This window comes from Mustela putorius, unplaced genomic scaffold (genome assembly GCF_011764305.1).
Source record: "Mustela putorius furo isolate JIRA1106 unplaced genomic scaffold, ASM1176430v1.1 tig00000592_pilon_pilon_pilon, whole genome shotgun sequence".
Lineage (NCBI taxonomy): Eukaryota > Metazoa > Chordata > Mammalia > Carnivora > Mustelidae > Mustela > Mustela putorius.
In genome coordinates, this window is record NW_025421426.1 from 10,422,025 (window position 1) to 10,445,984 (window position 23,960).

The 23,960-nt window shown below is 50.5% G+C and overlaps 1 protein-coding gene across 6 annotated transcripts in view; it reads right to left on the bottom strand.

Moving 5' to 3' along the window:
• Positions 1-23,960, bottom strand: part of TOX2 (TOX high mobility group box family member 2) — a 139,047-nt gene that overhangs the window by 32,402 nt on the left and 82,685 nt on the right. For all 6 annotated transcript variants that reach the window (XM_045082184.1, XM_045082183.1, XM_045082186.1 and 3 more), the window contains one exon: positions 14,087-14,332. In XM_045082184.1, the coding sequence (XP_044938119.1) occupies positions 14,087-14,332 (246 nt within the window). The remainder of the gene's footprint in view (positions 1-14,086; positions 14,333-23,960) is intronic.

Below are 23,960 nucleotides of genomic sequence, written 5' to 3' on the forward strand. Positions count from 1 at the left end.
AAGAGGACTCACCGTTGCTGCAGGAGGATCCGTCCTGATGGGGGGGGTGGCTGTGACTCGGGGGGACGGACTGTGTAACACACATGTAACCCATTGCCACTGTGAACGCATAGATGCAGCGAGCTTGAACGAGTGCCAAGGACTCAGATCTTTCCAGAGCAGGTGAGACACAGAAGCCGCCAGATCCCTCGAGGGGACAGCTGACGGAGAGGGGAGCTGTCATTTGCTCCACTGAGTTTCCTTCAGAACCAGGGGCCCAGGGAACCATGGAGAATCAGACCTGTGTGGCACAAGGGGCCACAGAATGCACTGGTCAGTCCTCTGAGCCCCAGTCACTGCCCCCCCAACCCCCCCCACCGGCTCCATGAACAGGCTCTCGCTGAGGCAACTGAGCACATGGGGATACTGAGGCAGCACACATCTCCTCTAGGGGGCGACACTGGTCTGAGGACTCCCCACTGGCCTGGCTGGACCATTCTGGGAACTGTGCCCCGTCCAAGATTCTTCATACCCAGCCCCCTCCTTCCTCCCCTCCTTCCACAGGCATCAGCCCTGCACCACCCCCCCCCCCCCGCACCTTCTCTTTCTCCCTCTCAACAAATCTCTTACCTGCCTGATCCTGTCTAGGGCTGCTTCTTGGTGGATTCCCACTAATGCCACCAGCATCCCTTTGTGGGAGAAAACTGTACTCCTCTGGGGTTGAGAAATGTGCTGTGCCCCGCTTGGGGTGCAGGGTGACCCCAGGGATGCTCAGTTCAAATCAGAGGGCCCTAACCTAACCTCTAAGGAAGTCAGGTGCTGTGGAAGGATGAGCCTCCGTTCAGCTGACTTCAGCGGGGCCTCTGGATCTGTAGGCCTGGGAGGGAAACGCAGAGGCTGAGGGGAGCACAGCGGCAGACAGAACAGAGGGGGGCCCAACCCTGAGTCTGCCGTGCGGGCAGGGACAGGAGAAAGAGGTCATCGCAGTATCCGTGGGGCCACTGTCCGTGGTGGGCATCCCCATCCGACCCCCAGGGAGCCCACTTTGTCCACCAATACCTGGGCACGTGGATTCCTTGGGAGATCTAGAAAGGCTGCAGAGTTCTCCGTGTGGGTGGGCGGGGAAGAAAAGCAGAGGCAGCGCATACACGAAGCGCGTGGAGACTAATAGCATTGTTATGGCTATCAAGCTGAGCATTTTATAAGCATTATAGCATTTAATTATCAAAACAGCTCCACACGGTAAGAATTATTAACATATCCATTTTACACGTAAGAAAACTAAAGTTCAGAGGCGGTGGGGAGCTCGCTCAACGTGGCAAGCGGCTGGAGGCACTCAGATTTAAATCCTCTCCTCTTGAGGTCCAAAGCCAGTGGTATTAATTCTGGCAAAGTGCTAACCTTCTTTCAGCAGAGCAGTGGGCAGTGGACACAGAGACATGGTGTGAGTGTCTAAACGGCCACAGCAGAGGCAAATCCCCTATGCCCAGAAGACAGCTTTGTCCCCAATGTCATTGGCTGGCCACTGGTCACTTGCACTGTGAACGCCTTCTTGGGTGGCAGGCTTCCACCATGTGTTGGGGGCACTGTGAGCCTGTCCCCTACCACACGGAGAGCTATGGGAAGGCACAGCTCCATTCCAGTCTGACCGAGGTCACAACGGTGGAGATAGGCAGAGGAAGGTGCTGCCAGTTTGTTGCTGGAATTCTGCGCCTCCTCAGCAGGGACACCGCAAGTATGGATATGTCAAGTTCACAAAATAGGTAAAAGGGAGTGGGGAGGAGGGGTCTTATGTGCAAGGGTGTAGGGGCCAAGGTCTGGGGTTCCCAAGGGAGGAGTCCTGTGGGATGGGGGAGTGGTTGTCTCAGGCTGACCCTTTGGTCCTGGGTAGTAGCAGGAGGGCATGTTTTGCTGCGTCCTTTGACCCAGACCCCCATTCATCTTGTCCAGCTGTTGCCAGTGCTGGTGGTGTCTAGCTTGAGTCTGTTTGTGTGGCTGCTCACACTCCAGTGTCTCCTGGTCTCCAAGAACAGGTTTCACTGACCGCCCCGTACCCAGCACACAGGGTCCCCCATAAGCAACTGGCAGAGCCTGACCTCCTGGTCGCATGGAGGTTCCTGTGATCTCCCTGCCCTGGGTTCCCCTTTCTTCACCCCTACTGTGTTTTGTTTCTACTTCTGTGGGGGCCCAAGAACCTCACAGGGATGGGGCATTCTACAATCTAAGATCTGGCCTGGAGGCCTTCAGATCCAGGCTGGGCATGGCCCTCATGCCAAGGGTCTGCTTCAAGGCCTGAGCCAGTGGGGGGTGTAAAGGGCTGGACAGAGTCTGGAAGCACCGCAGAGGTGTGGGCTCTCCTTCCTCTGGCGGAATGGGTTTGCAACCATCACAGGCATGCCACAATCCTTCAAGGCAAACTGAGAGAGAAGCGACGGTCCTGCGTACCCTAAAACGATGGAGAACTTGGTCACCCACTGAGGCTGATGCGGTCCAGGGCTGCTCAGCGGCATCACGATCCCCTGGGGGGGGGGGCGGTTAGTTAAACACAGGCTGAGGGGCTAGGTTGGGGCCTGAGAATCCACACCGCTGACAAGTGCCCAGGGGATGTTGGTCCTACTGGGAACTCATTACAGACACAGAGGCTGCCTGAGCCCAGGCAGATGGACTCCTGGATGTACTGAATGCCAAAGGGTCGCACACAGCTGCCCCCTTAAAGAAGTGCCCTCGGCCCCTGGCTTATCCGAAAGAGATGCCTCAAGGCTCCAACATCACAGGCCCCCGGCTCCATGGGACAGACCCAGCCCAACGACAGGCTGTAATGACTCATCCGCAAGTTCCTCTCCTTTGGCCTTGTTACCAAGAGTTTGGAGAAAGGCCACTGGGGCCATTTTTGTCCCTCCTCCTACTCTGTCTCAGGTGAGAGCTCTGACCTTCCCTCACTGGCTGGACTGCCAGGGGTGAGAGCCCAGCCCCCAGTCCAGAGGTCCGGGGAGGGGCCTGGGGCAGGAGGTGCTTCTTTCTTCCTTCCTCTCTCTCTCTCTCTCTTCCTTCCTTCCTTCCTTTCTTCTTTCTTTCTTTCTTTGAGAGGGAGAGAGAGAGAGTACAAGCAAGGGGGAAAGGGCAAAGGGAGAGGGAGAAGCAGGGAGCCCCATATGGGACTCGATCTCAGGACCCCGAGTTCATGAGCTAAGCCGAAGGCAGACACTTAACCCACTGAGCCACCCAGGCGCCCTGCAAGAGACGCTTCTGTACAACACTGAGGGCACAAAATACTTGGGGTCAAGGGAACGATGGTCTCATCCTGCCTCTGCCACTTCCTGGCTGTGTGTCTTCAGACAAGCCACTTGCCCTCTGAGTCTCAGGGACACATCTGTAAAAATGAGGATAATTCCATCTCTCTCCAAGATGGACAGGAGGGTTAGATAAGGCGGTTGGAGAACCCACCCGGCTTACCGGCCAACGACGACAGAGGCAGCACTGCACAGTTTGGGGAGTGTTGATACGGGCCACATTTGTTACTCAGTCGGTCTGCCAGTCGCTTGACAAACCCGTCTCAGACCCTGCTCCAAACCACATGCAAAGCTGCGCACCAGCATTTTATGAGCACGTCTGACTCTAACAACGACCCTGCGGGGTAGACAGCATCAGCCCCCAACTACTTGAGGCTCAGAGAGGGCGAGTAACACCCCAGAGCACCCAGCAGGGCAGAACAGGGACCCTGGGGCCGGCAGGGTCCCGTGAAGCCCTATTGCCCAGGCACTAGGAGGCCCCATCCCAGTGGCAGCCACAGTCCAGCCCAGCCCCACTCGTGCGCTGAACTCTCCCGCGGACGCTTCTCGTCCAGATGCTCTCGGCTGCGTGGCTTCGACAGTGCACTGACGCTCTCCTCCAGAGCCTTAATATTTAGATGAGTTTTATTTGTCTTGCTGCCTTTTCTAAAGATTCCGAGCTCTAAATGGACAAAGCCACAAGATGAGAGAGAGCGCGCGCAGGAGACTGACTTTTTATGATCCAGCCAGAGCAGGGGGAAAATGACTCCAATACATCTCAAGTTTATGTGCTGCAGACATTCCGCGGAGCCAGAGATTGGTTCCCAGCAACGCCGACGGTACATTAAAAGCTCATTTTCCCAAACATGGTGCTGAATATGCACTCGGAGGAGAGGGCCATTATGCCGGCTAATGTCGCAGCTGCCGCTGACGGATGCTGCTGGGATTTTCCCTGAATTCTCCCTCCTGGCTCGCGAGCAGGTCTCCGAGGGAGGCGGAGGGGGGGGGGGTCTGCCAGGCTTGGCATCTCGCCCAGAATGGAAGTTAAATGCCTGACCCTTGCACCGCTGCGGCCAGAGGGTCACGGCTCCGATGGCCACCAGAGGGCACCTGAGCGATCATAAAACATCACGGACAATCCCAGTGGAAGGGGTGGCGACTGGGTGTGAACAGGGAAGTCTGGACAGGTGTGAAGTTTCCTCTTTTCCGGCTTCTGCTGCTGTTCTCTGGCCCCTAGGGCCCAACCCCAATGCCACCTCCTCCAGGAAGCCTTTCCTGCTACTACTCTCCTCTGAACTCCCCAGTATTCACCTGTTCCGTGTTCCTAACCCCAGCCCTTCCTACTTCGTGCTATGCTTCCTTGAGGACAGGGATGGCTTGACTCGGAGCCGAACTCCGAGCGCGGGTCTCAATCCCGGCTGGTCCACTCCCTCGCTCACCCCTTTATTCATGCACCCACTCCTTTAAAGGCTGTACAGTTTAGGTACTGGAATACATGGGAGTCAGCCCACGTTCGAAGCGCGGCGCCACCACTGACAGCTGTGTAACCAAGTGATCCGCCTCTCTGTGCCTTGGTTTCTTCCTCTGTCACGCGGCAACACTAAGCGTACCTCCTTCTAGGGTGAAAGATGAAACGAGATACCAAACGGAAAGGGCTTACGCGGGTGCCAAACACATCATCAGAGCTAACTAAATGCTGGCGGACTACAGTCAGAGATAATTCAGCCACTGCGTAGGAGAAAAGTTTGCCAAGAGGAGATGGGGTCAAACCAGACATGGTCTTTGCTCTCCGAAGGCGAAGATAAGGCCTCTCCGACCACAGTGAGCTCACACAGCGTGCCCAGGGGCTGGCCTTCGTGGTTCCCTTCTTGGACATGGTCTGCATCAGAAAGCCGCCAGCTCCCGCCTGCCGAGGGGGCAGTGAGGCTGAAATGAGAGCCACGGGACGAGGCAGGAGGACACCACGCGAAGATCATGGCTGCTGTGACCCGGCCCCTCCCCCAGGCTGTGAGCCCTTCCGGGGCATCTTCGAATCCCCTGTGGCTCAGGTTTCCCTCTTCAGGGCAACCTCCATTCACCTGTGCACAGCCTGGAGGGTGCGGAGAGCACGGAGCTCGGAGTCAGAGGCTCTGGTTCAAGTTCCAACTCCACCCTTCTACTCAGGATGTGACCCTGGACGTGTAATCTGAGCTCTCCTCCCATTCATTCGGTCAATAAACAGACACGGAGGGTGATCCGCTAAGGAGGCCCTTTGCCAGAGGCTGGTGCCAGAGAAAGGCGTGAGCACAGACCCAGGCTTCTCCGAGGTTGTCCCAGGCTGGCAGCGCAGACGGACCTCTGAATGGACGGCCACCTGCCTCCGTGAACTCAGGCTGCTCCCACCTTCATTTGCACTTTTCATATACTGTTCATCATGGTTTTTGTGTGTGTGTGTGTGGTAATTTTGATTTAAAAAAAAATATCTCAGTAAGACACCATTTATCTTGATTACTGAGGTTTTTGGTGCTCTCTCAAATATTTAGATTGAAGACAAGTGCCTCGCTTGTCTCACTCCATTCCCAGCCCAGAGGATCCCGACAGCCTCAAAGAGAAGGTGACTTCTGAACTGGGTCCTCACACAGGAAAAGGAGTTCAGCAGGTTGACAAAGGGGAAGAACCTTCCAAACAGAAGAAACAGCAGGCAGGGGTCCTCACCCAGGGTTGATTTTGTCCCCCGGGGAACATTTGGCACTGACTGGAGACATGTGTGTGTGTGTGTGTGTGTGTGTGAGAGAGAGAGAGAGAGAGAGAGAGAGAGATTTTGATGGACGGTGGCATGCCACCAGAGGCCAAGAATAGCAGTGGAAGCCATGGTCACTGCCAGACATCCTTCATGCCCAGGCCAGCCTTTTCCCCACCCCTACAGAGAACTTCCCCACCCAGATGTTGTAGTGCTGGGTTGAGAAACCCTGCACTACAGAGCACCGAGGTGTGAGACATCGTGGCATCTCGCTACCTTGGGCTGGTTGCTTGGCCTCTGTAAGTCTCAGTCTCTGCATCTGAACCATGGGGATACCAACGGGTTGCTGGGAGAGGTCATGGGACCAAGTCTGTACACAGCAGGTACTCAAAACATGCCTACGCCCCCTCCTTTTCCCCTTTGAACGCGCCTCAAACTTTAGAGCAAACAGTTCTCAGAAGAGACAGCGTCCCTGGGTTCCAAAGAAAACTGGGACACGGAAAAGAACACATTCTGTTCTTTTCCGACCTTTCTCTTCGTGAAAACCACGAGTCTTATCTCTCAACAGACGGGAGCCTGCTCACAGAGAACTAGCCTGTGTGTTGGCTTATCACTGGCCTGAGTTTTAACAGGGAGTGAATTTTTATGACCGAGTTATAAACCTTTGCAAAAACCATTTTTAAACTAAAAACCGCTGACAGCTTCTTAACTACTATAGCTGCTAAATTAAGCATGAGGGATGGGGTGGGCGGGGGGTGGGGGTGTGCAGGAGAGGGTAGAGGAAGACAAAAGTGCCCTAACAGAGTTACTGGAGGTAAAATAATGTTCATTAAAAATAGAAAAACAAACACACACAAAAATCTTTTGTGTTCAACTTCACACTCGTACATCATAATGTTCCAGTAAAAGGCCATTTCCCCCTGAGATAATAAAAGAATTGAATTTTTCCTTATCGGTCATCTATTTTTCTAGCTGAAGCTATTACTCCCGCTCTGGGGTTGCTAGGCAACAAGAAATATTAATAGTGGCTTTTATTAGCTTAGCTTTTGCAGCCGAGTACCAGAATGAGAAAATGGGGAACATAAATGTGTTACATAAATCTTTCAACCTTTCAGAGCTGGTGTTAGTCTCTGTTTTCATAATGATTTATTGAAGTGATGGTTCATTTATGAGAAAAGGGAGTGCAGGATAAGAAAACGGAGCGGCCCCTGCAGGAGTGTTTGAAAATAAATAATTATAGCAGGAGAGCAAAAGCTGTTTAAAGCCATTTTTCTGAGTTTTATAAAATGTAAAAAGACATATTTCTTTTGCTTACTGCCTCTGAAAAAACAAGGGACGGGAGTTTCATCTGGACTCGGCTGCATATAAAGAAGGCTTTGGGCATCTGGTTTCCCCACTTAAGGATCCTCAGGGGCCTGTTGTGAGAGCCGCACCCCCCCGTTCCCGCCCCCACAGAGGAACGAGATAAACACAGGGCCCCCGGAGAGAAGCCCAAGCCACAGGATCTCCGGGAACCCCTTGCTCTTACCGAGATCCTGCTGCTGGTCAAGCAGCCCGGAGAAGTGGGGTTTGAGGCTCTCGCCTTCTCGGCAGGCAGTGGGACCATCACTTCTCAGCTGCTTCCAAGCTCTGGGCTCCGACTGAGGTCCTGGTGGAGGTAATACACTTCCCTCCAGCCCACTCTGCAGCTGGGGCCCTCTCCCGGCGCCCTGCACCTCAGTCTCTAACCTGCTTTTCTCGACACACTCCTCCGGGCCCAGGCCCTGGCTGGTGAGCCTGCCTGACCACGTTCTGCCCCAACAAAGCCGACTCCCAGCAGTCTGGCTGGACAAAGGGAGATATGAGGCTGAAGCCACCCAAAGCCCATCAGCAAAATGAATAACAGAGCCGCCTGTATTTATTAGGAGGGCCTACTGTGAGGCAGGCACTGGGCTGAGCATTTTTCCTACCTCTGATCACTGAATCTTCACACGTTCCTACGAGGCAAGGAACATTTCCTCCGTTTTACAGATGAGGAAACTGAGGCTCATGGAGGATTAACCCCTCAGTGTGAGTCACAGTGCGGAGGGTGACCATGGTGCAGCTGGGTTTTGAACTTGGGTCGGCTTAACTCCAGAGCCCATGCTTCTAACTCAAGGGTGATACTAAATGCCAAGAAAACAAAAGCACATAAGCAAAACAAAATGCTTTCACAAAAGATTACGAAAATGGCCATGAATTCCTGTCCGCCCTGCATCCACACTCTTCTGCAACGTGGCACTGACATTTCTCCCTTCAACAGGTGGGGCCTATTCCTTCGCTCCTTGAATCTAAGCATGGCCAAAGGGGCTTTGGCCAAAGGGACATCAGCAAAAGCGATACGAGGCCAGGTTGGAAAAGTGGTTGCATCCTGGGGCTTATCCTTCCTTGATGCTATCGGGAAACCCGTGCCTCGTAAACAGGCCAAGGCCACCATGGGATGAGAAACCATTGGTCCCAGCTGACATCAGGTCAGCTGCCAGGATGTGAACAGGCTTGCCCTCAACCAGGCAGTGCTGGACAAACCATAAGTTGACCCCAGGACCCAGCCAAGCCAGTCCACATCAAAAGACCTACGGACCCATAGAATCCTAAGAAATAGTAAGTGTTCATCGTTTGCTTTAGGCCACTAAGTGTTGAGGTGGCTTATGACACAGCAAACACTAGCTGATAACAATCATAAACCAAAACAAACAAACAAAAAACCTTAAATGCATTAAGGACATTAAAACAAATAGGTTGGGTTGGGGCGGGGGTCCTCCATTGCCACTGTAGCTCAGTCATCCAGACAAGTTTGGGGGTTGGCTTTGGTGCCTTTTCCCCAGACTCAGGAGGGCAAACCCTGCATCTCCGCTTGAGAGAATCACACAGAGGTGGACCAAATCTCCCACGGGGAGGAGGGATACGACCGGGAAGGGAGGAGGAGGAGGAGTTTGGAGGAGAAGAGCAGAGAAGAGGAAGACCGGGGGATAGGTGTGAGAGGAGTTGAACAAGGACCCCCCAGAGTCAGGACACAGGCCCTGCTCCCAGCCCTGAGCCCTGCCCCACACTCCAGGCCCTGACCCAGCGTTGCAGCCTCTCTCACGGGAACCACCTCTAAAGCAAGGGGTTGAAGTGGCAACGAGGACTGCCCAGCTCCCTCCCCGAAAGCCTGCCCCAGGGCACCAGCCTGGAAAGACATTTCCCTTGGCATAGGGTCCGTGGGCCATGGCTCCTAGCCCCCTCCCAGCAAGAGCTATGGGACAGGAACCCAGAACTAGCACTCAGGATTTGACCCACGTTGGTAAGACTTGAGCCCCCTGGGCCGGGGGCACGGGTGGAGGTGGGAGCCGAGGGTCTATCCAAACTCAAACCCTTGTGCTCACCCACATGTCACGGCTGGCAGAGCGATTATTCCCCTTCTCCCACCTGTGAGTTCGCCAGAACTGGCATCCCAATCCCCATTCCACAGATGCGCAAACTGAGGCTGGGAGAGAAGCGACTTGTCGGAGGTCCCAGAGAAAGCCAACAATAGTCAGCTCTGGGAGAGAGTGCTTCAGTGCCAGCTGCCCGCCACACCCGTGCTAACCGAGGCTCAAGACGGCACCACCCAGCTCCAGTGACCCACCGGGCTTGGGAAAACCCCAGACTTCCCAAACCACCAGAACGGATGACTTCTCGGGCCTCTCCTGGAGCTCTCTTTGACCTGACAGGAGGCACAGATTCCCCGGGACTTGTCTGGCAACATCCAGCACTGTCCCTTCCCAGGATAATTCTTCTCCTGGGTATGCCGGGACCATAAGCTCGAACATTTCCCAAGGACGACTCCAAAATAAATTATTTCAGACTTAACAGAGGCTGCTTAATAAATTCCACTCTTCTAGTTTCTTTGGGTATTTTAGAAACTGATTTATACATACAATATCTCTCTCAAAATGAGACAATCAACACAGGATAAAATTATTGAGTTATGAAAATAGGGGTCAGATGGAGGTGCAGTGCTTTAAATTAAACCGGCAAAATGTATCTTTCATACTAAATTGACTCTTTTTGTCTTGGAAATGAATGTTTAATCAGTTAAGACGCTGAAGTCGAGGGAGAAGCTTTAAGCATATTTAATTTTGTAAGAGGGGCCCAATTCCAATACTGCACAGGATTCCTGCCAGCAGCCATACCTTAAAAGCAAAAAAGCCGACTGCCAGGGGACAGGGACAGAGGACCAGAAGGAAATCGGCGGCCTCTGGGCCCAGAGCCAAAAGGGCTTGGCACAAATGAGATGGTTGTCAGACACCCTGGCCTCACCCACCTCTCCAGGGACGACATCCCTGACACGTCTCAATCTGTGCAAACAGCATCTGTGACCTGCTGGCCATCGAGGCACCTTCGGGGCCACCTGCGGCCCTGCGGCCCAGCTGTTCCATCTCTCGAGCTCCTGGTAAATTGGAGAGGTGCACAGTAGCAGAGAGAGCTGGGTTCAAGTTCTGCTTGAACTGTGTGACATTCATTCACTCATTTACTCATGCCGTGTTTCTAGAACCCACTATGTGTCAGGTCATCATTTCCTAAAGGTGCCTCTTCTGGGCACACACAGCAGCGTGCTCGGATTCTTTGAGAGCACTTGCTGCTTTTCCAGAAGTGCAGCCTTCACCTGCCTCTTGCCTGCACCAGCATTCCTCAAGGGCCTCGTAGAGCCAGGGCTCAGAACCATGCCTGGGGCCTAGGAGGCTCTTCATAAAGGTGCTGTCCAGGGGATCACCACGGTAGGTTGAAAACAGCCCCCCAACAATGTCAGGTCCTAATTCCTGGAACCTGTATTTAAGGGGAAAGTCTTCGCAGGTGTAATTAAATGAAGGTTCTTGAGGTGGATGAAATATCCTGGATTAACCCTAAATGTTATCACACGTGTCCTTATGAGAAAGGCAGAAGAGACTGCATGGACAGAGAGAGGGCCAAGTGAGGTCAGAGTGATGTGGCCATGGGCTAGGATGTCAGCCACCTCTAGAAGCCAGAAGCAGCAAGGGAGGGACCCTCCCCAGAGCTTCTGGAGGAAAGTCACCCCTCCTGACACCCTAATGTGGGCCCAGCAATTCAGATTTCAACCTCTAGCCTCCAGAGCTCAGAGAGAACCCGTTTCTGGCGTTTCAAGATACCACACTGGCAACAATTTGCTCGAGAGCTGCCAGAAGCCAATACAATCACCTGCCTGCTCTGAGCCTCCGTTTTTCCGACGGCATGATAGCCGCCTCGCTCAGTTCTCGGGAGCAGCGTGTAAACAGTTTGTAAAGTCCTCCGTCCGCACTGCACTTGACACCTAGCAGGTGGCCACACAATTCCACCATCGTCCTCGGGACGCACGTCCACACACGCACAGACGCACACCTGCCTCCTACAGCTCAGACAAACTTGAAAAACTTGTCTCTAAGGGCGACTTGTGTCTCTTCACCAGAGAGGCCTGACAGACGGACATGACGGACGTGTGCTTATCGAGTTTCCCATTTGGTCCAGTCGCCCTCCCCGGGATAAAACAGTTTGGCTTCTCTTTCGTTACAGAACGAGGGAATATAAAACTCAGTGAGTCCTTGACACCTGATCAATGGAAGAATGAGAGCTATCTGAATTCGTGAAGCATCTCTACCCTGAGCTAGTTTTAAAGAAATCTGGAAAATGACTGCAAAGTGCTTATTTGGACCAAGCCCAACCAAAACATACCCGAGGAGGAGTGATCAGAAGGTCATTTCTGACATACAGACCACATTCCTTGTCATTATCAGAGCTATTATAAGCAGGTGGCCCTACAAAGGTATCTGCAATCTGTTCCTTTAGGTAAATGAGACTCATGGGAAAGACATCCCTGTTTGGTTACAGTGGGAATTCACTTTCATTACCCATCATCCCGATAATAAAGATTCCCTGATTGTTTACTCTCTGCCAGGCGTTTTTCTAAGACTTGGCACATATTATCTCCAATACACTTCACTGTAGTCTTGAGGTGGGTGCAGTTAGGATCCCAACACAAGGGAATGAAGCTCCAGAGGAGGACCAGGACCCAAGGCAGGTCCGTGGGACTCCAGAGCCCACACACTGTCTCTCTTGCCCATCGGCACCAAAGGCCAGCAGGACCAGAACCCAGGACCACAGCCATACAGGCCCTTGTATTCCAAGCCTTCCCTGGGGCACACGCCCGAGGGGTCTGCTGGCCCTTCCCTGGCTTGTGTTACCATAAGCCCCCAACAGGGACACTCTGGAGTAGTGCCCTTTTGTGAACAACGAGCTGGGCAGGCAGCTAAGTCACATCTTTCTAACAAAGTGGAATTAAAACGGTACGGCTCTGGAATCTTCAGGTCTCTTAGAGAAGAGGAAGCCAAGGGCCTGCATTGTGGATGGGCCCCAGAGAAAAGTATTCGTCAAGAAATGGAATATCGGTTTCCACTGAGCACTTTAGTCCAACCCGGAATGTTATAAAATGTGGAGCTTGAGTTGGCTGCCTCCCTCTCCCCTCTGTCCCTCCTACTTTTTATTTCTTACCTGGATTCAAAGAAGGAAAAAATGTGATGTAGCTCACAAAAATACATAGGGGACCTCAGCTTTTTTTTTTTTTTTTTTTTTTTTTTTCAAGCAGGGAGATTTGGTGGTAACAAGAGTAAACAGTAAGTAAAACACTGTCTAAATGGTTACAGTACACACTGTCTGTCTGAAGGCTCCAGGTATCGGCTAAAATGGGGCCACACCCGTGGCTGTGGCCCCTGAGCATGGTCTGCAGAGATAAACACGAGCCAGCCAACACCATGTGATGCCGACAGGGAATCAGCTGTGCAGTCCCTCCTCCCCCACCACTGATGAGTCTGTGACCCAAGCTGACAAAATTGAAGATCGCTTCCTCCTGGACACAAGGCTGGTTGGTCCAGCTATGCTCCATCATGGTCCTCCCTAGAAGATCCAAACTGTCACTTGCCAGAGATGTCAGGGAAGATGTGGGTTGCCAGCAGCCATTATGCCTGCTGTGTGGAAATGGGCATGGGATAAGGCCCTCATGATGCTACTAGGGTTTCTGGATCCAGCCATACCTGAAACCCCTCATCCACTGGATACTTCCATCTTTTTTGCTTAAGCTAGAATAAGTTGTATTCCTGTCACTGAGGAATGAACTTAAGAGTTGTGAATAGTATATAATATTATATACAAACAAAAATGACCATAGTTATTCAGGAGAAGTACTAGAATTCCCTTAAGGGTTTTTTTTTTATTACACAAAAAAATGTTCCACTAATTTTCTATACTCTTGATTGTTCAAACCAGCCACTATGCTAAGAAATCATGTATCTCCTTAGCATAAGATTCAGGACCCTTATGATCAGGTGCTGCTACCCCGTTCACCTCCCTCTCTCTCTCTCTGGCTCCAGGTCCATTCTCTCCTGCCCTCCAAAGAGAATGAACCCCATGCTGTCCCCAAGAATGATACAAGCCCTCCTGCCTCTTGCTCTTGTACATGCTATTCCTCCAACTTGGAAGTTCTTCTCCTGTCCTAGCCTGCCTGCTCATTTTCTACTTATCCTGAAACTTTAACTCAGCAATCACCCTTCTCCCTGGCAGCTTAAACAAGAAACAAGGTATAATATTTTTAAAACATTATGATTCTATTTATATGAAATGTCCAGAATAGGAAAATACCTAGAGACAGGAAGTAGATTAGTGGTTACCTAGGGCTGTGAGTTGTGGGGGGGTTATAAAATGTTCCAAAATGGACTGAGCTGATAGTCATACAATCCTGTGTAAAATCTAGGGAGTTGTCCTCTTTAAATGGGTGAACTGTACGGTTTGAGAATTACATCTCAATAAAGTCATCATAAAATAAAAATAAAGATGAGATTAAACTATTACAAATAACAGTAAAACAAGCACTAACAAGACACTACAGACAGAGCTCCAGGAGTTACCTGTGTGAGGATGTAAATTACCCTCCATGCCCTCCCCTCATATTCGGCAGATCCCATGCAAACATCCAAGCCCACGCCCTGCACACAGGCAGAGGGTCCTCATCAAAACACTGGCATTCTGCTTCCCCTCTCAACCCCCTTCCCTGCTGTATCCAGCAGAACCATGGGGAGGGATGTGACAGACTCACCGTGGGCAGCTGGCCAGACAGCAGGTGGCTGTCCTGGGCCAGCATGTTGGACACCATGATGGCTGGGAGGTCCATGGCCTGGTAGGAGTAGGCGGGGAGCAGTCCGTTGGGCGTGAGGCTGTGGCACAGCGAGTGGTAGCCAGCTTCGTGGTCCCCCAGGTGCAGGAGAGATGGCTCAGGGAGGTTGGGAGGTGTTATCGGGGGGATCTCATAGTCTTCGTTGCTCTCGCTCTGGCTGCTGTAGGTCTAAAACATCAAAAGGGCATGTTGTTGGGGCTCGGTGTCTTACAACTGAAGAACATGCTTAATAGCACCAATAATAGCAACAAAATGGTAACAACTTCTTGACAAAGGAAAGAAGGGATGATTCCTCTGGAAGGGAGACAGTCAAGATGGCCCCATGACTTGGTTAGATTCCTGTCCCATCTCCAGATGGGTGTGCCCTCCCACTAGAGGGTCTATATAAAAAAACCTGCCCCCCTGGAGAGTGGGACCCGCTCCTATTCCCACCTTCTTCATTTTCCATCAGGTCTGGACCCCGCAGCCCACCATGAGTCCGTCTGTCTGGACCCCGCAGACCACCATGAGTCCGTCTTCCACACCCACCCATTTTAGAGACAGGAGAATCCAGGTCCAAAAGGAAAGTAGCCCATCCATGGTTAGTCCAAGAGTGGGGAATGGACTGAAGTATCCTGATTCCCTGCCTGGTGGTCTTCCAGAGCAGTTGGACACCTTCCCCTTGGGTCCCCTGAACACCCAGCCCACGTGGGTCCTGTCCTGATCTTTCTCGTCTTGGTAAATGCTACGAAGGCACCCCTAGAAGCACAACCTAGGAGCCATACTGGACACCTTCCTCTCCAATCCTTGTTTGTTTGCTTTCCCCACTCACTGCACTGACCAGGAAGCTCCAGCACAATGCTCAATAGAAATGGCGAGAGCAGGCAGCCTTGCTTTCTTCCTTACCTTAAAGATCTCAATGTTTTACCACTAAGTACAATATCTACCGTAGGTTCTTACAGATGTTCTGGAACAGCGTGAGACATGGCTAGTTTGTCAAGAAGGTGTTCATTTTTCTTTCAATTGTGTGTGCTTTGTTGTTGTTGTTTGGCTTTTATTGGACTCCTTTTCCCCGCATCTAGGGGAAAGCTCGAGCGATTTTGCTCCTTTAATTCAGTTAACATGGTATATCACTTCACTTGGTTTTTCTAAGGTTAAAACAGCCTTGCATTTCTTGAATCAATATCTGTTGGAATTTGAATCTAATTCAATGGAAGACCCACAGCTGGTGCCTGAGATTAAAAGAATGACCAGGAGAGGGGACCCAAGGAAGACTCAGTCCCTCCCGATCAAGGAAAACAATTTCCTTGAGCCTTTTTTTTTTTTTTTTTTTCCCAATCAAGGAATAGAAATATCTAGCATTTAGTGAGCACATAGTATGTGCCAGGTGTAAGCACTTTACAAACATTTAATGAATTAATTCTTACAACATCCCTATGAAGGAGGTTCTGTTGTTTTTTGCCCATTTTATAGATAGAAAAACTAAGACCCAGAGAGGGGGATTTACTTGCCCAAAGTCACATAGTTAGAAAGAAATCTCACTCCAGTTCCCTCCCTCCTCCTCTAATTTACACTATCTGCAAAGGAAGATACATGTTCTTGTCTGTAACACAGATCCTGGGAATCTTGGTTCTTGGTAGACTCTCTTGGAGAATTAGAGAGATAATCCACACCAGGGTGAACACACTTGGGGAATTAGAGACACATCCTGGGTCATATCAGAGACACATTTGTAATTAGGGAAACACAGGAGGCCATTATAGATATGGCTAGTGTGTTAGGGACACATGTCTACCTTGACATGGATGGCTCCCGGGTTCCCTGGTTGAACGTTTTTTCCTGGCTTTATTAAGATATACTTGACATGTAATTAATCTCTAATTCTTAAAAGAATCCTGTGTTTATCTCCAGTTGACAGATCAGAAAATCAAGATCTAGAGGCTTCACGCATGTTCAACAGTAGGAGGAAACTGGGTCCAATCCCCCCTTTCTCTCATAACACTGCAATGTCTTCAAGGAGTCTCCAGGCACAAGTCCTCCACACTGAGACTCTCCACTCTGCACCCAGTACCCTCCCTTAAAATAAATACATTCTGAACACTCCATGTTTAAGAACTAGTATGTCTCTACTGGAGAACGGGGGAGGGTGGAGGTAGAGAGAAAGAGTGAGAACGAGAGAGAGAAAGAGAGAACCCTTCAAACATCCTAACAAGGTCATCCTAGGGAGGATGAAAATGATTTTTCAAGTTTTGATGCATTTTGGTGCACATATGTGGGTGTTAGTGTAATTTTGTCCTTAGGCTCATCTCCTCCAAGACAAAGTGCCCACAAGTCAACTTGTATAATTATAGGGTTAAGGCTATGAGTGGTACAGGGTTTGGCGAAGATAGCTACAGGGAGGCAGGATGGAGAAGGGGACAGAGTACCCCCCAAGTAATCAGAACTGGGTGGAGGAAAGAAAGCACGCCATGCCTCCCTCTGCTCCTCCATGCCTGGCACCTGGCTACTAAAACCCCCACAATGATAGGAACCCAACCACGCACCCCTTCTCACCCTCACCAAGAAAGTTGGGCAAAATTCCGGCCACATTTCACCAGAAAGCATGGTTACCAGCTGTGTGATGTCTTCATGCCTCCGGGATCCACTCTCCCTCAACTTGTTCATTTCCATGGCGGTTCTCCCCAGCCTGTCTTCTTTCCTCATTCTCCAGCACCCTCTCTACCCATTCGCCCAGTGCAGATGACCAATCACCCTCGACTTCCCAGGGAAAACAGAAAATAACCCTAGCAGCATCCTGATGCCAGAACCACAAACTTCCACATTTGGTACCAACTTGCTCTTCTTTTGATGCCAAAAGAGCCATCCCTCCTTCCTAAAGCCAATCTCCCTGTCCATGTACCCAGTGACCTTCCCCCTCCCCTTCCCCCTCTGTCCAAGGACCTCGGATATCCCATGAACACTTCTTGCTCCTGGCTCTCTGGCATCCCCCTCCACTGGAACAGTCTCTTCGGCACTGAAACATGCTCACCTCTCTCCGGGCTTGCACACCCCCTCACTCTCCCCAGCTGCCACCACCTCCTCCCGTCTTCCTCACCTCTCAGCCCCTCTTCTTCATCTCTCACTCACTACACAGCCCCCTGGGACTTGCCTCCTCTACCCCCAAGCCCACCCCCCCTTCCAGTGGCCTCCACGGCTCCAGATCCAATCAGATTGTTTCAAACCACACTTCACTCAGGGATGTTGGTCCAACTGATTCCTTCCCTTCCTCTTGAGGACGCCCCTCCTTTAGCATCCACGACCTCATGCTGTCCACCTTCTGGCTCTCCCTTCTCCTTCTCCAATGCCAATTCCTCTTCTCTACCCACCCTTCCCTGCTGGAGGTTCTCAGCCTCAGTCCTGACTCTCCTCCTTTCCTGCTCTACACCCTTCCTCTAGCTCAGTTTTAATTGCCATCTAGGAGCCACATTTCCGCCTTCAGTCTTGGTACCATCTGAGCTCCCGAGGTGCGCATCGAAACACCTCTCCTGCCCCAATATTCCCACCTGGGGTCTCACAAGCATCTCAAGGGCGGCGTGTGCAAAGCTGCAGCCACACTGCCCTTCCCCACCCCTGCACCTGGGTCCCTCATCCGGTCCTCCGTGCAGCTAATAAAGACACCAACCCTCGGTCACCCCTCAAATCCAGTGGAACTCCTCTGAACTATCTTTTAAATCTACCTACCTCTCTCCATTCCCACCACCGCCGCCCTGGTCCAAGCTACACCATCTGCTACCTGGACAACCGCCACAGCCTCTGCCCTGCTCTTGGGCTCTTCTCCCCCCAAATCCGTCCCCTTCATGTAGCCCGAGTGGTCTCTAGAAAGAGGACCACCTCACCACGCCACTCCGTACTTACCAGGCTTTCGTCGCTCCCCGCTGTCCTGAGGATAAAGTCCACAGTCTCAGACACAGCCCTGTCATCCTCAATGGCTGCCCCCCGACCCCTTTAGACCCAGTGACCTTGCCTGCCTCCAGGTCCTCGCACTGGCTGTTCCCTCTGAGGGAATGCTTAGCTCACCACGCATCCTCCGGTCATCTGGCTCATTACCACGGGTCCCGCCACAACAGGCTGGTTTGGATGACTTTGCCGCTACTCTCTAGAGTGGGTTGGAACCCATTACACAGCCCCAGGAGGCTCTGCATTCCCCTCGGAAGCACTCACCGAACGTGTGGTTAATGAACTGCTTGCATAATTATTTGTTTAATGTTCACTGTGAGTCCTGCCAGGACAGCCCTTGTTGGTTCTGCTTCCCAGAACCTGGCACAGAGGAAGAAGCTCAGAAATAATTAGCCGAACGGATGAGTGAGCCAGGCCCCCGGGCGGACGCCGTGAGCATACATCTCACTCCGGGACGGCCCTGGACATGGGCGAAATTGGTCCCTGAGGCACAGGAGTGCAGTGTGTGGTCGAGCACCGGAGCGTCTGGGTTTGAATCCTGGTTCCGCCACACACGAGGAGTGTGACTTTGGGCACACCTCTCTGCCTCTCTGCCTCCGCTTCCTCATCTGTGAGAGGCAGGCAGTACAGCAGGTGCTGCAGGGCGGCTGTAAAGAGTGAGTGAGTCAACACAGAGGGGCTGCTCAGGACACTGCCTGGTGCGGAGTCCGCCCCCTCGGTGGTGGCTGTCATTGTTGCCACTGCTGCTCTTCCTCAGAGTTTCAGAGACATTAGGGAATTTCCCCAAGAACACACAGCAAGTAGACAGCAGCTCACGCACTCGTTACCCTCACCGTGAGCATTATGAACTCCTCACACCCCAAGCCTGCGTGCCGTGGGATGATGTCTTGAGCCTGACTACCACGATGGGCTGGGGGATGACTGGCTTTCGGTAGGACTCAGCCACGGGCATCACATCATCCCAGAAAGCAGGGTCCTAGGAAGCCTCCCTCCCCCAGCTGCCCTGCCCATCCTGCAGCAAGACCCCCTCCTCAGCAGCCCCGTGTTTGGGCGCCCCCCCCCAGGCTCCCATACATCTGCAATTATTTTTGATTATTTAATTACCTTTTATTTGTGTCCCCCACCCCCAATACCAGGCTCCAGGAGGACAGGGGTAAGACTGTCTCGTCATCAACACCTAGCACAGTGCCCGGCACATAGTAGGTGCTCAGTTAGAATATGGTAAATGTACACAAGATGGGGACTGTGCCAGACTTGAGGTTTAGAGCTCCCCTAGGTGTGTCTGTACCTGTCCCTCCCGACAGACGTAAGTCCTTCAGTCACCTGTGGCTTGTGCCCCTCCACCATCGCCTTCCGGGCCATCCACCCCGCCCGCCCCCTGCCCCCAGAGCAGGTGCTGGCACACAGTGCTAAATGACTACACAAGTCCATTCCTTTCGTTGAAAAACGAAAACCTCAAAACACTGGAACCAGCCCAACCAACCAGAAGCCTTTTGCAAAAATAAGCATCTGTTGCATCAAAATATTGGAATAACACAATTATGACAATCCATTTAAAGAGGTGATTAGCACACTTAAAAATAACTAAACATGCAAACACTACATGCCTCCCTCGAACGCGATCAAATCCTAAATGGAGGACACCAGAAGACCGCCCACTCTGTGGCTGCTTCTCATGGAGCACCCATTGTGCGCCGGCCGCTGGAGCCGGCTTTCTCACGCACATTCTCCGGCAAACCCACGTCAGTTCTGCAAAGAACTCATAGGACTATTCTCTCCATTTTGCAGGTGAAGAAGATGAGGCTGAGGAAGTGAGGGTGTCGCATAGCCAGAAGTCTTGGATGGGACCAAACCCAGATCTTGTGACTCTGAATCCAGCATTTTCCCCACACTGGGTCAGAGGGGTCTTCAAGATTCCTTTCTCACTCCCCCTGAGAGATGGGTTTCCCTGTCTCCACTCTTGCTATGGTCTTTTCTCCCTCAGGGGCCAGAATCATCCTGTGAAAATGTCAGATCACATCACTTCCCTGCTCACCACCCTCCAGTGGACCCCTTGTCACTCAGAGTAAGACCAGAGCCCTTACAATGGTCTCCTACCCATGCTGTATGGAGTGCCCCCACCCCCACGTCCATCTCCCTTACGTCCCTGACATCTCCTGCCACTCTCCCAGTTCATGCCACTCTGGGCATGATTCTGCCTCAGGGCCTTTGCACTGGCTGCTTCCACTTTCTGGAACATTCTTGTCTCAAATACACAGCTCATCCTTTGCTGCTCATGTTTACTTGAATATCCCCTTCCCAAAGAGTTCCACCCTCACTGCTCAATTTAAAATCAGCCACCAGGGGCGCCTGGGTGGCTCAGTGGGTTAAAGCCTCTGCCTTCCGCTCACATCATGATCTCAGGGTCCTGGGATGGAGCCCAGCATTGGACTGGCTCTGTGTGTCAAATAAATAAATAAAATCTTTAAAAATAAATAAATAATAAATAATAAAATCGACCACCAGTCAAGTTCCATTTTCTGTTTGTTTTAATCACTTTTGTGTGTTTATCACCTTCTAACGTTCTTCAGATTTCATTGTTTTATTTCCTCTCTCACCCTACTAGAATGTCAGCTCCATGAAGGAGGAAGTATTCATGTTTTTTTTCACTGCTGTATCCCCAGGTTCTTTAACAGTAATGAGTGCTCAGGAAGTAAATGGATGAATGAATGAAGAAATAGACGAACTTCTCACCAAATGCCAGAAGCAAGAGTTGGAAGGAAGAAAATGAACAGTCTGGCAGACAGTGAAGATTCCCCCTTCGGGGAGAAGGCTGGTCTTGGCCAGGACCCAAGGGTAGGACGGGTGACTTGAACCAGAGTTCCTCCCTCCCTAGAAGTGGTGCACGGAAAACCGTAACTGACTGTCTTTTCAGGCAAGAAGTGGAAGGAGGAAGCACTGAGGCAAATGGCGGGGCCATCACAGGCAGTTTAACGATAAGGAGGTGGGGCTCCCTCACCACACAGAGCGGGGTTAGTCGGCGGCTAGAATCATCCACTCCTCAGCTCCTCCATTTGTGCTTCTCTTTCCAAATAACTAAGGAATGGAAATTCAGAGCAAAGCAATATGCCTGGGGTCGAAGGGGCAGGCAGAAGGACAGACTGCCATGCTCTTCATTCACCAGGAAGGGAAGGATGCTTAGGCTGAGCCCACCATGTGGCTTGCCCTTTTTGGTCCGGGAAGCCTAAGCCTTCTCCTGGAATTCCTTGGAAGAAGGGGTCTTCACGAAACATCGAACCATGAGAGACCGTGGACTCTGAGAAACAAACTGAGGGTTTTAGAGGGGAGGGGGGCGGGGGGATGGGTATTAAGGAGGGCGCGGACTGCACGGGAGCCCTGGGTGTTACACGCAAACAATGAAACATGGAGCACTACATCAAAAACTAATGACGTCCTAGATGGCAACTAACATAATACATTAAAAAATAATAATTTTAAAAAAGGGACTCCTTGAGTCAGAGGAGTAAACACGGGCCAAGGGGAGGTCTCCTGGCCTTGACGGGGGGACAGAGAGGAAGGAATCTGAGAGTATCCAGTGGGCCAGAAGACCGCCGCAGGGATAACCTTATGTTCTATGAAATTATCAGAACATAATCTTTCACTTACTACGACAAAATAAAATAACAAATGAATCAAAATTCATCCAAAGGAGGGCGCCTGGGTGGCTCAGAGGGTTAAGCCTCTGCCTTCAGCTCGGGTCATGATCTCAGGGTCCTGGGATCGAGCCCCACATCAGACTCTCTGCTCAACAGGGAGCCTGCTTCCTCCTCTCTCTCTGCCTGCCTGTCTGCCTACTTGTGATCTCTGTCTCTCAAATAAATAAATAAAATCTTTAAAAAAATTCATTCAAAGGAAGTAACACATACATACATACATACATATACATATCTATATATACATATACATATGTATGTATTCTTTTAAATAATCCTTTCTGAAACATATACTCAAAGCTCAAACCTAGAAAATGGTTTCAGAAGGGGGTGCCTGGGTGGTTCAGTCTGTTAAGCATCTGGCTTGGCCTTAGGATATGATCTTAAGATCCTGAGATCGAGCCCTGCATCAGGCTCCCTCCTCAGTGGAGAGCCTGCTTCTCCTTCTCCCTCTGCCTGCCACTCCCTCTGCTTATGTGTGCTTTCTCTCTCTGCCAAATAATAAAATCTTAAAAAAAAAGAAAGAAAGAAACAAAGAAAGCCAAGAAAGGCATTCTAGAAAGAGTGGTAAGCTCAGAAACCACTACAGCTTGTATCAATTCAAAATAACTGTCCCCCAGTAAGGTGACTGCAGGACTTAATGTGACTATTCATAAGGACTCCTAAAACAGAAGAGATATAGCATGGAATTATAAAATTAATAATGATCACAGACTAAAAATCCAGAGGATTTCAGCTAGAAGCTCTGTCTTCTGTAAAGAAGGAAATTACAGATGCTGATTAGTTTTCTACACTGTAAGGGAAATTTGTTTAAATATGTTTGTTACACTTTTTAAAATTTACCGAGGTGAAATTCATGTAACATAAAGCTAACCATTTAAAAATTCACATTTGGGGGCATCTGGGTGGCTCAGATGGCTAAGTGTCTACCTTTGACTCGGGTCATGATCTCAGGGTCCTGGGATGGAGTCCCATGTCGGGCTCCCTGCTCGGCAGAGAGTCTGCTTCTCCCTCTCCCTCTGGCCACTCCCCCTGCTTGTGCTCTCTCTCTCAAATAAGTAAATAAAATCTTAATCTTAAAAAAAAAAAAAAGATTAACTATAAACAAATAAAAATAAAAATGAACATGTCAATGGCTCTTAATACATTCACAGTGTTCTGCAACCACCTCTTCTGTCTAGTTCCAGAATGTTTTCATCACCCCAAAAGGAAACTTCATACACATGAAGCAGTTTCTATTCGCCCTGGACCCTCAACCCTTGGTAATCACCAATCTACATTCTGTCTCTGTGGATTTACCTATTCTGGATAGTTCCATGTAAATGGAACCACATATGTGACCTTTTATGTCCACAATAAGTGAACCTTTTATGTTCAGTTAGCATGATGTTTTCTTTTTTTTCTTTTAAGATTTTAAAAATTTATTTATTTGACAGAGATCACACAGAGAGAGAGAGAGAGAGAGAGAGAGGAGGAAGCAGGCTCCCCGCCAAGCAGAGAGCCCGACGTGGGGCACAATCCCAGTACCCTGGGATCATGACCCAAGCCAAAGGCAGAGGTTTTAAACCACTGAGCCACCCAAGCACCCAGCATGATGTTTTCAAGGCTCATCCATATTGTAGGGTATATCGGCACTTCATTCCCTCTTATGGCTCAATAATATTCCATTGTATGTAAATACCACAATTTGTGTATCCATTCATCTACTGGCAGACATTTGGGCTGTTTCCAGCTTTTGGCTATTGTGACTAGTGCTGCTTTGCATTCATATATTATTTAGAGTCCCTGTTTTCAGTTCTTTTGTGTGGATAAGGAGGAGTGAAATTGCTGGGTTTGTGGTAATTCTATATCTAACTTTGAGAAACCATCAAACTCTCTTTTGACAGCGGTGGTGCATTTTACATTCCTACCAGCAACGTATGAGGGTTTCAAATTCTTCACATCCTCACCACCAATATCCATGTTCCACTACTTTTCTTTATAGCCATCCCAAGGGGTATGAAATGGCATCTTACTGCAGTTCTGATTTGTATGAACTAGTGATGACTAGTGATGACTAATGAAGGTGAGCATCTTTTTCATGTGATTCTTGGCCAACTGCATATTTTGTTTGAAAAAATGTTTATTCAAGTCTTTTGCCCATCTTTAAATTGGATTGTCTTTTTGTTGCTGTATTAAAGAGTTCTTTA